The sequence below is a fragment of a genome, unplaced genomic scaffold, assembly GCF_019419815.1.
Source record: "Pyrus x bretschneideri cultivar Hongxiangsu unplaced genomic scaffold, Pyrus_bretschneideri_v1 Contig26, whole genome shotgun sequence".
In the NCBI taxonomy this organism is placed as follows: Eukaryota; Viridiplantae; Streptophyta; class Magnoliopsida; order Rosales; family Rosaceae; genus Pyrus; species Pyrus x bretschneideri.
Window position 1 is genome coordinate 2,873,792 of NW_025999568.1, and position 13,911 is coordinate 2,887,702.

The 13,911-nt window shown below is 36.6% G+C and overlaps 2 protein-coding genes across 4 annotated transcripts; one reads left to right on the plus strand and one right to left on the minus strand.

Moving 5' to 3' along the window:
- Positions 1–1,485: 1,485 nt before the first annotated feature.
- On the plus strand, positions 1,486–2,648 carry LOC103944872 (60S ribosomal protein L37-3-like). The gene is made up of 4 exons (XM_009355350.2): positions 1,486–1,645; positions 1,763–1,898; positions 2,155–2,256; positions 2,381–2,648. Exons 1-4 carry the CDS (start codon positions 1,643–1,645, stop codon positions 2,425–2,427), a joined length of 288 nt encoding a protein of 95 aa, XP_009353625.1. The 5' UTR covers positions 1,486–1,642; the 3' UTR covers positions 2,428–2,648.
- Positions 2,649–4,497: 1,849 nt separating this feature from the next.
- On the minus strand, positions 4,498–13,266 carry LOC103944871. 3 transcript variants are annotated; one of them, XM_048587172.1, is made up of 16 exons: positions 13,006–13,266; positions 12,113–12,506; positions 11,851–12,028; positions 11,581–11,720; positions 10,328–11,501; positions 10,122–10,222; positions 9,837–9,981; positions 8,687–8,755; positions 8,542–8,587; positions 8,354–8,446; positions 8,094–8,215; positions 7,882–7,961; positions 7,642–7,777; positions 5,233–5,416; positions 5,028–5,110; positions 4,498–4,916 (listed from the first exon to the last, which is right to left on the minus strand). In XM_048587172.1, the coding sequence occupies exons 1-16, from the start codon at positions 13,112–13,114 to the stop codon at positions 4,782–4,784; spliced, it is 3,189 nt and encodes a 1,062-aa protein (XP_048443129.1). In that variant the 5' UTR covers positions 13,115–13,266; the 3' UTR covers positions 4,498–4,781. The 3 variants fall into 3 exon arrangements, with proteins under 3 accessions (XP_048443129.1, XP_009353624.2, XP_048443130.1); XM_009355349.3 differs by having other exon boundaries at positions 8,094–8,446; XM_048587173.1 differs by lacking the exons at positions 4,498–4,916; positions 5,028–5,110; positions 5,233–5,416 and adding an exon at positions 6,794–7,008 and having other exon boundaries at positions 8,094–8,446.
- Between the last annotated feature and the right edge of the window lie 645 nt (positions 13,267–13,911).

Below are 13,911 nucleotides of genomic sequence, written 5' to 3' on the forward strand. Positions count from 1 at the left end.
TTTAAATTGGGCCCTTTGTTTTTCTTTGTCCTTTTTTTATTTTATTTTTAACAAACGATATTTATTTATACTAAGTGATGTAAAAGTATGTTAAGTCTCACAATGTGCTAGCAATAATGTGATTCAAATTCGTTTTTAGCAAGAACTGAACATAAAACCTCTTATTTACATATGAAGAAAAATACTACCATACCGTAATATTAAGTGACATTACGCCATTTGTTAAAAGTGAACAACTTATCACAAAATCAATTTGGCACCCACATCTCCAAAGGGGTACAAACCTATTTGAAAGCTCAACTAATTTGTACTTTTGATTGGAAATTATTATTATTATCACCCTAATTTTTTTTTTCAAACACTTCAAAATAGTCCGCGCGCTTTTTTTATTTTTATAAATAGGGAGCTGTGCATGATGTATTTTTGAAGTGCATAACAGCTTTTTCCGCTTTTATGTTATATTGCTTTAGTGTCTTTCCTAGGAAGAGTTCTCAATTTCAAATTGTATAATAATTAAGGAGCAATTCTTGTTTTTAAAGCTGCAATCAATGTTTGACACCTATTCAAAAGCAAGTCATTAAAATTACAAAAAGTAAAAATTCATGTACGATTCAAAATGTGGTTTACCTCTAAGAAGTAATTACATTTTATATGCACTATTCTAAAAATCCTTGCTTAGCGACGCCTAGATTCTAAGTAGTTGGTCATCGTTCCGATTAATACTTAGGCGTTTGAAAATTTAGAAAGGTCGCCTAGACCTGCTGAGGCACCTGCCTAAACCGCCTAGACACCCGCCTAGTCATACCAAAAACACCTAGACACTCGCCTAGGTTGCGACTCACTTAGACAAAAAATAGATAACTTTCATTTTGCATTAATTTTTTTTAATAAACTGTAAGAAAGTTGTTGAATACTAAAATGAACACAAATTATATGCTTGTTTCCCATGTTTTCATTATATTTTAATACTTCATAATATATATACAGGAATCCTTTAACAAGAGGGATCCCCATTTTTTCAAAAAAAAAAATAAGGGATCCCTCTTGTTAAAGGATCTTATATGTGTATGTATATATATATCATTCTATTTTGTAATTTATGATTTAATTATATATATTTTAAATATAAACATACACTTATTTACGCAAAATATAACAAATTTACGTAAATTCGTCTAAGAGTCGGCCTAGGTGTTAGGCTCCAACCCACTGTCCGAGAAATTAAGTATTTTGCTTTTGAAACTCATCTTTGTGTACTAAAGTTTTCCTTTAATACCTAACTAGCTAATACATGACATCCTTTCGCTTCTTTTTTTTTTTTCTTTTCTACAATGACATTTTACTCTGAGAAGGAATTTTGAGGCATACAATATGTCAACTGTATTCTTATATTTTAGTATCAAACTTGTCATCTTGACAAAAGAATGAGGGTAAAGTTGGAAATTTTGGAAGCCAAAGCCCAAGATAGACAAAACCAAACACAGATGGGCTGCTAGAGACACGCCGGCCCAGGCTGACCACTCCACCAGTTACTCTAAAACCCTAGTTATCTTCCACATACGCAGGTTCCTCGTTCCGCCGCTCACTTCTTTGGCTTGAAGACCTCTACTTTACCAGCTAGGGTTTCTCTCTCTGCCCAGCCATGGTACCTCCATCTCTCTCCCTCTCATCGTCTCTGTGTGGTCCGTTATGGTAGATCTCGCTCCATGTGTAACACCGAACTGATTGCGTTTGTTTTTCTGTGTGCATAATACGAAAACAGGGGAAGGGAACTGGGAGTTTCGGTAAGAGGAGGAACAAGACCCACACCCTCTGCGTCCGGTGTGGCCGCCGCAGCTTCCATCTACAGAAGAGTAGGTGCTCTGCTTGTGCTTTCCCTGCTGCCCGCAAGAGGAAGTGTACGTATTCTCACCTCTCTCTCTCTCTCTCTCTCTCTCTCTCTCTCTATATATATATATATATATATCGATATCTTTTGGTCTTGCTATGAATCTGGTTCGATGATTTGAAGTTGTAGTTCACATTTTTGTTAAGATTTATGATTACCCAGAAAATGAATTTTGGATTTTGATGGTCATTTCAGCAGAAAGGTGTTTGTTTAGGATTATTTGTTTTATGGTTTAATTTTTATGGTTTTTGTATGTTTAAAAATAGACAATTGGAGTGAAAAGGCAATCCGAAGGAAGACCACTGGAACAGGAAGGATGAGGTATCTCCGCAATGTGCCTCGCAGATTCAAGAGCGGCTTCAGAGAAGGTATTAATCAGATCATTTTTTGTGGGATTTTTATGGTCTTGCTCTGTTTGTTCTTCATTTGTTTTCCTCGGTTTGAGTTTTGTGCTTGAATTTGTTTTCATATTGGGAATTTTGTTTTGAACAGGTACCGAAGCTGCACCACGTAAGAAGGGAGCAGCCGCGAATGCTTAAGTCTTCTCAGCGGTCGTTTTGATTGCAACTTGGGGTACTCAACTATAGCTTTAGAAAGCGATTATGATTCTGGACAAGTTCTATATGAACGCTGTTATTGTTTTTGATGGATGTTGCTTTAGTTGTGATCTTCTCTTTAAATATTAGTTGCTTTTTGTGGTGGACAAGTATGGATGAGACTAATGTCACTTGCGCTTCATAATCACGTAATGTTTTGATGATGTGTGATGTCTTTGAATTTGTTGTGTTTTGGGGTTTTTAGGTATATGTTTGATAAGCGATGTTGCTCTGAGAGAGTTAGGATCGGAGTTCATTTTGTATGATGGGATAATCTAACTGCATTTTCCATTTTGGGTTGGGTTGTGTCTGAAATGCTGGTCATTTGTTCCAGTCCCTCTGGTGAGCCTGAATGCGATTGAGATTGGGGCATGGCATTGACGTGATAATAGTCTGTTCTAATCGCCGATAGGGATTGAATATGATTCAGATGGTAGGTTTTGCACCCATCTTTTTTCATATGCAGGCCATCTTTTTGGCGCTGCTTCGGGGTTGCGAGGTGGGTTTCTCGTTGGGGCTTACATCTGTTGTCTTCGAGTCGGACCCCCTTGAATCTATCTCATGCCTTTCTGATTCGATGGAGGATGGTTGCTGGAAGGCCTTTCCAATCTTGGTGAGAGTGAAAGAGATGGAGAAGTCTTTCAGAACTGTCGCTGGTCTTGGGTTCCAAGATCAGCCAATGCTGCAGCGGACTCTCTTGCGTTGGCAAACAATCCGGAGATGTGTAATGTTATTTGGGGTGATCGACCCTCATGTTCTTTGGTGCATGTGCTGAACAATGTAGGGGGCGACGTTTCGCATGGTTGCTGCGTCCTTCTTGTACTCCTCAACATTGTTTATTTTGCTTTGTTAGCTTTTGCTTGCCTCGTAGGCTTTCCCTGTACGTTTTGGCATCTTTGTCTTGGAATATCATTCTCAGTTGCCAAAAAAATCTCCACCGGCTTCGGGAACTATTTCCTCCCTTGATTTTATCGTATATGCTTTTAGGTTGCTGATGCTCGTGGTTAATATAGAATCAACATGTTATTGCTTTTACTACGTAGATCAACATCCCAAACCAACTGAGATTATTTGGGGAATGCAAAGTGTAATTTGTTATTTATGTTTGCATGAGGATTAGTTAAATGTTTTCGAGTTTTGTCGATGATCTAGCTTTTGTTTATTAAATTCACTCGGAATTTCAACTCCCAGCCCCTGCAATAACCCATCGCTGTGGTTAAAAAGATGCTTATTTTTAGTTATACTTTATGAAATTTTATTTTTATCGCAATTTTTCTCATGTAACTCAAAAAATCATCACTTTATTTTCTGAAATTCAAAATTCGTTCTACTTTAACTTGTGAACTTTCCTTTCTCCCTAAAACTTATAGGTCGCCTTTTGAAACGTATGCGGGATCAACACTCAATAAAATTGTCACATGTGCAATAAATTTGATTATAAATCTTCATTATGCATTAACATTCAACAATTAGAGAATATTAAGTTTAAAAAAAAAATTGAAGAGATGAAAAAAAAAAATTAATAATAATAAAAATAAAAAAGTGACTAGTTTGGCGCACTTAAATCAAACTCACATAAGAAATTAATAGATCTAAGACAATGTGGAGCAAATTTTGAATTTTGTAAATATAAGTTTCAAGTTTCAGGAGGTAAAATAGGATCAAAATTGAGTTTCAAATGGCAAAGTGAAGCGAACTATGAGTTTCAGACAGTACAGTAGCGCATTTTGAGTTGCAAAAGGGCAAAATGAGATCAAAATCAAGTCGCGGAGGTCGTACCTAAGAATAAGCTTAAAGCTAATAACCATTCGGTAAAATGTTGGTTGAAAATTTTGATAAATGAACTCATTGACTGAATTTTTAAAAAATAATGAATTCTTCTTATATCCCAACATTGAGCAAACCATACCAAATCGGTAAAATGGCAAAATACAATGGAAGTAGGTTTTCAGGCTCTGCTACCAGGGTGCTTATGTGGTGCTTAATACTCGATTTAAATGCACACAAACTCCATTTGGCTGGTCAATAATCGGAATTTTTATTTTTTTTCAAAGAAAGAGTTGAGGTGTACTGTAAATTTGCACTAATCCCAAGATTTACATTGAGTTTCCTCAAGTTCTGACTAAAAAGTTACTGTACAAAATTCAGGCAAGACAATGACTTGATGCCCTTGCCGCCAATACGATGAATGAATATCGGTTGTGAAAAACCCGGAGCAGGCAACAGAATCAAGTTGCAGGTACGTTCCTCAGGAGGAAAAGTCTATATCTAAACTTACCTTCAAATAGGACGACCCACTATTGCGCTTTAAACTCGCCAAATCGATGCTTTTCTTCATGCAACTGCTTTAATACGTAATCCATCTCCGGAAATGCCGTCAGAAGCAGCAGCTCAAGAAGGTCAAAAGCGAGTTGCTTCAAACAAACAGATGACTGTGCAAGGAAACAGAAATGTTACAACTGTCTAAAAGAATCCAGACAGGACAAAACAGGTGGAAAGACGAAAGATGCGAGCATTGTTAACTTTCTTAAAACAATAATTACCTGAAGAAAGTAATAGAGATCCTTAGCACATTTTTCATATTCCTTACTACCAACGAGACCGACAATAGCAGCAGGTGCATTATCTACATTTAAAACCAGAAAATTAGAGTATGCCATCGACATTTCCAATATCAGACACAAGATGTAATATACTGAGGGCAAGTACAGAGAATAATTAGGAGTTCTTCTGGACAAAAAATAATACCAATCATTAGTTCATAGACAAACTTTGCGCATCGATCTGCCTCCTGTTGCTGGTCCTCGTCAAGTCTAGGTGATGAAATTTCTGTAGGTTTCTGACCCTGAGGTGAATTTTGCGATAAGTTGGCAGTCTGTGGCGGTTTTCTCTTTGGATGCTTGGTTATAAATATTCCATCAGGCCACAATATCTGTTAAAATCATGTTAACAGTAAATTAACACCAGCATTGAAGTCCTCCATTTTAAAATTATTGTCAAAACAAAAACTAACTGAAGCTGCAAAGATTTTGAATAACTTAGAAATTACGGCCTAGCACCAAAGGTGTCGTGGACTCGGAAGAACTTTTAATGTCATCTATTGTTCACTTTACTATAGAGTACACAAGGTACCCTTTTTAGGGCTCATACATATACGAAACGTCGAAAGAGCTAAACTAATAAAGATTCTAAAAGCAAAAACTTGAAGACATATCAGGTGACGTAAAAAGATCCAAAGACAATGAACATAAGGCTCCGAGACTTCAAATACATGATTAAATTTTATTACCTATAGTCTCCGTTCATAAAAAAAGAAAAAATTGTGCACAAAAAGTATACTCTCAATTATGTGGTGCTTGATACGTGGATGGGGATACTTATCATTCTTTGGACTTGGCTCCCGCATCAGTCAGGTTGTTTCATTTTTTCCCTCGATACTCTTGATAGTAGGGAATATTTAGGGCCTGTTTGGTATTCAATTGGAACCCAATTTTTTTAACTCAAAAACAGTTTTTCAGTTTCAAGCCAAGAATCCTTGTTTGGCAGGGCTTTATTTAGAATTGAACTCAAAACCAACTTGAAAAATAGCCTATATATTAAAAAAACAAAAAGTCAGGTTTTAGAGTTTCCAAACTCAACCCACTCTCTGCATCCTATCCTTCTCTCTCTATCTTATCTACCTCCTCTCTCTCTCTCTCCACTCTCTTCCTCTTCTCTCTCATCTTTCTCTCTCCTCTCTCTTCTCAGTTCTCTTCTCTCTCCGTCCTCTTTTGCTCTCCTCTCTCTGCTCTCACGCCAGATCTTTTTTTTTTTTAATTATTTTAATTGTGAATACTTAAAAAAAAAAATTGAATTTTATACCAAACAAGTTTTTGAGTCTTGTTAAAAATTGTTCTTAAGAATTTTTTTTCTTTTAAATGATATTGCGCATGCTATTCTGGTTTTGGGCTTTTATTTTTTCAGTTAAAGATGGACAAAATAATAATAATAATAATAAAAGATGATAATGTGAGGGAGGGATGAGAAAAATGGATATGGGACATTCCACAATAATAAGCTAAAACTATTTGAAGTACTCCTTGGTTTTAGTTTCATGTATTTTCCCTCATTTCTTCTTCACAACTCTCATAAGGTCATACCTCATCCCCCTCTTTTCTCCCAGATATTTTACCCTCTTATCTGTTTAACTTAAAAATAACTAAAAACTGAAAACACTAAGTTATCATATGGGTTCTTGTTGAATCATAGATAGAACTAAAATCTCTATGGGTCCCTTTAGGAGCATTTAAAATTTTTTTTTTAAAAAAAAAAAGAAAAAGAAGGAAAAGGAAAAAGAAAGATGAGGTGAGTGTGGGAGAAAGGTGCAAATACATATAAGTGTGTGGTTTGTAAAATAAAACTCAAATGGTTTTAAATAATTTTCAACTTTTAGTTTTGTGTACCATGCTTTTTTTTTAATTCATCTCTCTCACCTCTCCTCTTTATTTGTCCTTTCTTCAATATATTTCCCCTCTCTTTCTTTAACTGAATATAAGAAGAAAAAGTGTTATTGAAAGAACCCTCAAGGTTTGATGTGAGCCTACATAATCAGTTAGCATTGTATATTCAACAAATCTCATCTCACTCCTAAAGAAAATGAACAATTCTATAATGTTGGCTACGCACAAACGCTGTCACCAACTGCGGAACTACTTAGGTCCTAAGCAACTTTTTTACGGTCACCATGATAATAACTGAAAACTGAATAAAGTTGCAAATGCAAAAGTATTGTAAACCTTCTAAAGAACCAAATCTCAATCTACCAAATATTTAATGTAAGCCTACATAATCACTCTGCATGGTATATTCAACAAATCTCATATTACTCCTAAAGCAAATGACAAATTATATAATGTTGGCCACACAACAAATGCTGTCACCAACTGCTTTGCATTTGAACTACGTAGGTCCTAAGCAATTTTTTTAACCATCACCATGATAATAACTGCAAACTGAATAAAGTCGCAAGATCTAAAATATTGTAAACCTTCCAAAACACCAAATCTCAATCTATCAGAGTTTTTATAAAGTACAGGATGAAGAAATTAGAGTAAATTTACTAGATCTCTGATGTGAGCTTTCGAAAACTCATTGGAAGCAAATGACGTCAAAAAGTACCTGCTCAACACGCTTGATCCCCGAAGCAACCACCAATCCCTTGCGCAGAAGTTGAATTTTCTCTATTAACCAGTCATCGAAGGCATCACCCATCCCTAGCTGTAGTATTTGTTTGGCCACCCAAAAAGCTTTTCGCCTATCAGTTCAGAAGATATAAATGATATTACCACTTGTGCTTGTTCAACTTAACACCACAATAAGACAAGAGGGAATGATTCTGCAATCATATTTACAAAATACCTGATCCATCCACCATCTTGGAGCTGAAAAATGACATCTACCAAATCTAATATGGGAACACTTAAATTTGGAGGTACCCACTGCATCAAAAAAGACACCTCATTCAGTTGAATTATTCTAAAAGTACAGCTACATATGGGTTTCAAATTGTAAACTCACTATATGTCAGGAAAGGAAAACATTATAAAAACAAATTGCGCTTAGAGTTTTACCTCTGTAGGAAGTGTAGGGACTGTATCAGTATCAAGAAACGATTCAGATTCTTGTTCCTCTCTTCCTTTTATGGTCTTACCCAAGTTTGTGACAGAAGATAAACCTTTTTTTGCTCTAGCATCTGAATCAGTGCCAGAATTAATGAGTGACTTTCCAATTTCTTTACCAGGACTTTTTACCTGGGAATGAGAAACTTTTGTGTTCACTCTTAACCCATCATTATTCTTCAGTTGTAAAGCAGAACCCTTAACTCCATTACCCGTATGTTCCCTCGTCAAGAACGGATCAGTCACCAGCCCATCCATATTTGAAACCTTTTTGCTCTTTTCAGATGGCTTATCATCTAGGTCAACTAGACAATTCCCAAACGAACAAGGAATACTAGAGTGAGAAAGAAAAAGGAAACAAGAAAAAACGAATTCAAACTTATGCATATAACTGATTTACCTGACAGTGTTTCGATTATAGAAAAGGAATTTGTAAATAGATAAGTCTGCATTTGAAAGATAAAAAAGGATAAGTATTTCTCGTAAATTTTCAAAGATCATAACTGCCTCCCCTGTTATCAAAATCAGTAAAAAGATTACTGAACCTGGGAGTCAACACTTAGAAAGTCCCAAACTTCAATGGATCCTGAAACTCTTGGAAGCTGCATAAGTTTCTGAGAACACCAGATGAGAGTTTATGAGCAAATAAAAGCTTAAGGCATGAATATTTTTATCCAGAGAAAAAAGGAACAAGGTTGCTAAATAGAGTGGAATTATTCCACATAATCCGGATTGAACATTTTGATTCAAACCACAATCAGTCCTAAATTTCCAATTTGCCATCACAAAATGAAACTCAAAACTTGTAATTCCAAACACCCTTGGTCTGAGAACTTCAAAACATTCTTCATGTGTAACATGTTTACTCCATATGTCCTCATTTCACGCGCATGTTTTAACAACTTTAACACACCCAATCATCCCTGATCCTTATATTCGAGAAGTACGGGGACTCTTCCTATCTCATCTAAGTCTCAATGTCTCAACTTTGTTCCTGCCCATGTTTGAATGTTTATTCTTCTAATGGTTTGCTTTTTTTTTTTTTTTTTTTTTAATATTTAGGATGAAATAATGTTTTGGTTACATTACCAGTTCTTTCTCTCACTTTTTATTGTGTGAATTAAGTCACTTTCTCTAGTTAAAAATTATGAGTTGAGAGTTGTTTAATGTCTTTGTCAGAGTGGTTCCAACTTATAACAATACCAAGAATTTTCCATTGATTCTTCGTAAATTCCAACACTTCCAAAAAATATTAGGATCTAAAGAATTTTCCAAAATTCTGGAAATGGAAGCTTAACTTTAAAATTGGAATTTAAATGTCCTTTGAAATTCCAAAACCTCCGGGAACTATCTTTTTCCCCAAAAGCTTCTAATTTGATCCTACCTCCGGAACCCAATACAAATCAATGTTCCAGTCAATAAACACTCATGTACATGTGCATGTTCTTAATCCACTCAAAGTACAGCTGAATGAGTTTTAATCAGCTAAAGGTGACCTAGAAGTTTGTGGCGAAGCATTGAAAGAACATTGGCATCACACTAGGAATATAGAGGGGCCAGACAGAATCTTAATTACAGTAAGGTTGAATATTCAAATTTTAATTTTACATTTAGATAATAAAGTTGACAAACATGTTCAAAATCAAATAATTTATGAAAAACAAAAATGAGCAAGAGCAAGATTGAGTTGTTAACCTTCACATATTTGTCAAGTGATTTACATCGTTCCTGAATGACGGCTAAATCCAAACCAGTTGACAGAAAATGCTTTGGTGGCAAGTGTAGGTTGTACTCAGGAAACTCTTTTAGACGCCGATGTAGCTCCTCAAAATGACTAAACCTGTAGGGAGAAGCACAATAATTATGAGTTACCAAAGCAAAGGTTCAATGGAGACGTATGCCTCATCTTCTTATAACGTTAGAAAAATTACATTTACAATTGAAGGATGAAAGAGAAAAATTAGAGAACAATCTTAGCACCTTCTTTTGATTGACCAACTATTATTATTTACATCCGTAACAGATATGGAGTAAACGGCAAATGTTTTTGAGCCACTCTTCACAATATTTGCACCCAATACCTGCAATAAAAAATGAGTGTACATTTTTCTTTATCTATCAACATACCATAAAACAACATTGAGCGTGCTGACCAAAGCCAACCTATTAAGATTTAAGGTAAGTACCTCACATTTCAACTTGAAAAAAGAATCCACTGCTAGAGAATTTTTCAGGGAATTAAAATTCAGGCTGTGACTATCTGCAAAAGATAAAGTTGCAGACGAAGAAGTGGCTGCCCCACTGTTAATTCTACCCAAACTTTCAACGTCAGAATCATCGCTAGAGTCCTCAATATTTGCATCTCGATTTGGAGACTTAAGTATGTCCTGTCCATCTCCAGACAAGAACCTTGTTTTCTCTACCTCTTGCCAAACAGGCACTTTCTTGTTGCTTGGTCTAGATCTTTTCTGGAAAGACTGGGTTTTAGACAATCTGTTAAAGTGAAGATTCCCTTTACCAGTCCGTTTCCTAATATGGCGTTCAGAATTTTCAAGTGGGTGATGAATGTGAGAAATTGTCATATTTCTATTACTTCTACCATCCCAAACTTTAGTTCCAGGAGAATCAAGACCTGTAACACTGTCTGTTTCTTCATCTTCTGAAGTATAAGCAGTACTGCTTCCTGATTCAAAATCGTCCGACCACATGTGGTTGTGTTCATCATCATCCTGATATGAAGAACCTCGAGAGTAACTTGGTATGTTATGAGCTCTAGGGTGGAAATTGCTTTGAGAAATGCCTCTATCAGAAAGATTGAACTTAGAAACATTTTCCTTATCTTTGGGCCTAGATTTTTCCATAAAATGATCTACTGTAACTGACTTCCCACCAGAAGAATGCTCAATTATTTCACCTTCTTTCTTTCTAAAATTCCTCCCTTTAGCCCACATGTTTTCAAAATTTTCAGGAGTAAGGGCTTGAGTCTTTCTGCGTGACATCAGATCTAACATATCTCCCCATTCTCCTCCCGAGCGGTTCTGTTCTACACCCCTTTCATTGCCAGTGTAGGAGTTCATTCGCACTGAGCTCCACGAACGGGAAGATTGAGTATCAACCAAGAGCAATGGATCTTTTGATCCATTTACATTTGCAGGTGTCTCCACAGCAGTTCTGGACTGACCATTTTTTAATTGCACAAGTTCAACACCAGTAACAGAAGGATCTAAGAACCTAGAAAAGTGATCAGATGATATCTTTGAGGGCCCCTCTGGTTTGGACTGAGATGCCTCTTGTACCGCAACAACACCTTTAGGCTTGGTCATTTTAATGACCAACAATTCAATTCTTTCATTAATAAACCTGTCACCAAAAAATTGAAGAGAAATGATACCGACAGTAGTTCGTAAGTAAACATTACTCAAACTAAAACATTGAATACCTGGGACTAGCCAAGTTTAGGACAGGTCGCATTACTGCACAAGCAAGTAGTTCTCTGACAATATAACGGAAGAGAGTGCATTGCAGATCTTCAGGCCTGAATGAGAATGAGATCAGGCCATCCATCAAATGCTGCAAGACCTGCAGATGAATGGTAAAGAAAACATGGTCACCACAATTGAGAAAGCACGTTATGCACAACCATACCTCAGTCCTTCAGGTAAAATTACAGATTAACTAAGCTAAGTATCAGAAAGGAAGGAAAAAAAACCTTGTGCTCAGATTCAGCAGAAAACAAAGCAGGGTGCAATTTGTTTTCAGCAGACAAGATAAGTCTTATTTCCATATCTCGTTTTTCAACTGTCAGGCATCCCAATTGTTGCGTTTGAATCTTTGCTTGAGCTATGCGGAAAAGCTCCAAGTGAAAGCATATGAGATTAATAAGATCCCTGCAGCATCATAAATAATAGATCTTCAGTAATCATTTAGTTAGTCTTTTATAGCACCCTGTTGTGCATGTTTATAAAAAGAACCTTGTGAGAAGATCAATTAGATTTATATTCCTCATGCGTGCTGAAATTTCCCCAAGAACACCATTCATGATGCAAGCAAGTTCTTCTGGACCTTGTCTATCCGGTGTTAGACGAGAATACCAGAGATCGGTCACAAACTCAGAAACTAGATGCCGGGTGAAGTGATCAATAGCTTCCTCGACAACAGGAGAATTAACTTTCCTTCTCCACTCAGACTTTTGACTAGTTTTAGGCCACTGAATAGGTTTGTTTTGAATAGTAGTATTTGCTGATGGTGGCTTGCTGTTGTATGCTGCAGCTTTTCTTCGCATGTCATAATCTAGTGACAAATAACGAACTATGACAATCAACGAGGCGGCAGCAGGCAAGTTCACCCAGACAGAGGAGCTCGTCACTGAAATTAAAACAATAATAAGCCGCACCTCGAGTAGTCAAACTGGCTTCTAACACCAATAATCAAAATTTCAAAGCATGCCCTTAAACAGTCAAACAAAACGCAGCTGAAGCGTGCAGTCTACAATTATAATGAGCCAGAACACCAGATTTCCAGGACCGATAATGTAACCTCCACTCGTTTAACCGAAGAAACTGGATAAATCATTAAATAGGTAATACTATTTTTTTGATAAATCATTAAATGCACAAGGAAAAGGCGATCACTTTCTTATTCGAATTGAAAGTATTTTTTACTCAAGACATTTCCCACAAAATTAAAAGGAGAATAAGAAATTAGATTCCATTAATGCACATTGACACAGTAATTATCACATGGACAATGAATTCACAATGAAAATCAATCTAAAACTTGATTAGAAATGAAATGAAATCATAAACTTTAAAACCAAAAGGCCAAAAGAAAGAACAGCAGAAGAAGAAGAAAAAGAAGAGCTTACAGGACATAAGGTATGACAAGCCAACGACGCAAATGGCGAGAAAGACAATCCGCTTCTTGGCTTCCTCAACGAGGTCCCGGACGGCCACATGCTGCCTCTGCGTGCTCATTTACAATCAAGCCCGGGATACCCAAATCCAATCCCGCGATTAACCAATCCTAGTCCGGCGGATCACAATGACGATCGGCTCCAACGCCCAGAACGAATCGAATCGATTGAACTGCATCACGAGGACGACCAAGGAGGGGGCTGAGGAATTGGTGTCTGTTTGGTTGCAATGAGAACGAGAGGATTGGAGTGAGACGGTGTTCGGGTTCAACGAGAGGACCGTTAGGTATCGATGTTCGCCTGCCGCTGCTGCTCGCTTTTGCTTGCGTGGGCTTCTTTTTTCGTTTATGTGTCACTTTCTGTTGCGTGGGACACGTTTTTCGATGGATGTATATCAGAGAGAGAGACCCTGTCAAGATGTGTGTCTGGATTTCTGGGTTTTGGAAATTCAACTGCCACGACACGCCATTGCTGTCAATTATCAATTTCCCATTTCTTGAGGGGATGAAAACATAAATGGAAATGACTTTTCTTTGGCCCAAGATTACAATAATTCACGTCCATTGTTGTTAGGTTTTATGTGTTCTTTACCTAAAAATGTGCAAGTGAGGACAAACTTATAGGGCACAAGTTTTTGTTTTTAGGCAAACGATAGCGTTATGATGAAATTTGTATGCCCAGACATGGTCTATTACTAATAGGGTAGTTTTGATATAAACGCCTCTTTTTTTAATTTTTTGGATTAAACATCTGCTCCTTTTAAGAATTTGATTAAACATTCTTCCTACAATTAAGGTGCCACTTATTTTATAAATAACATTTTTTTAATGCCATATTACACGATTTGCCATTATGATG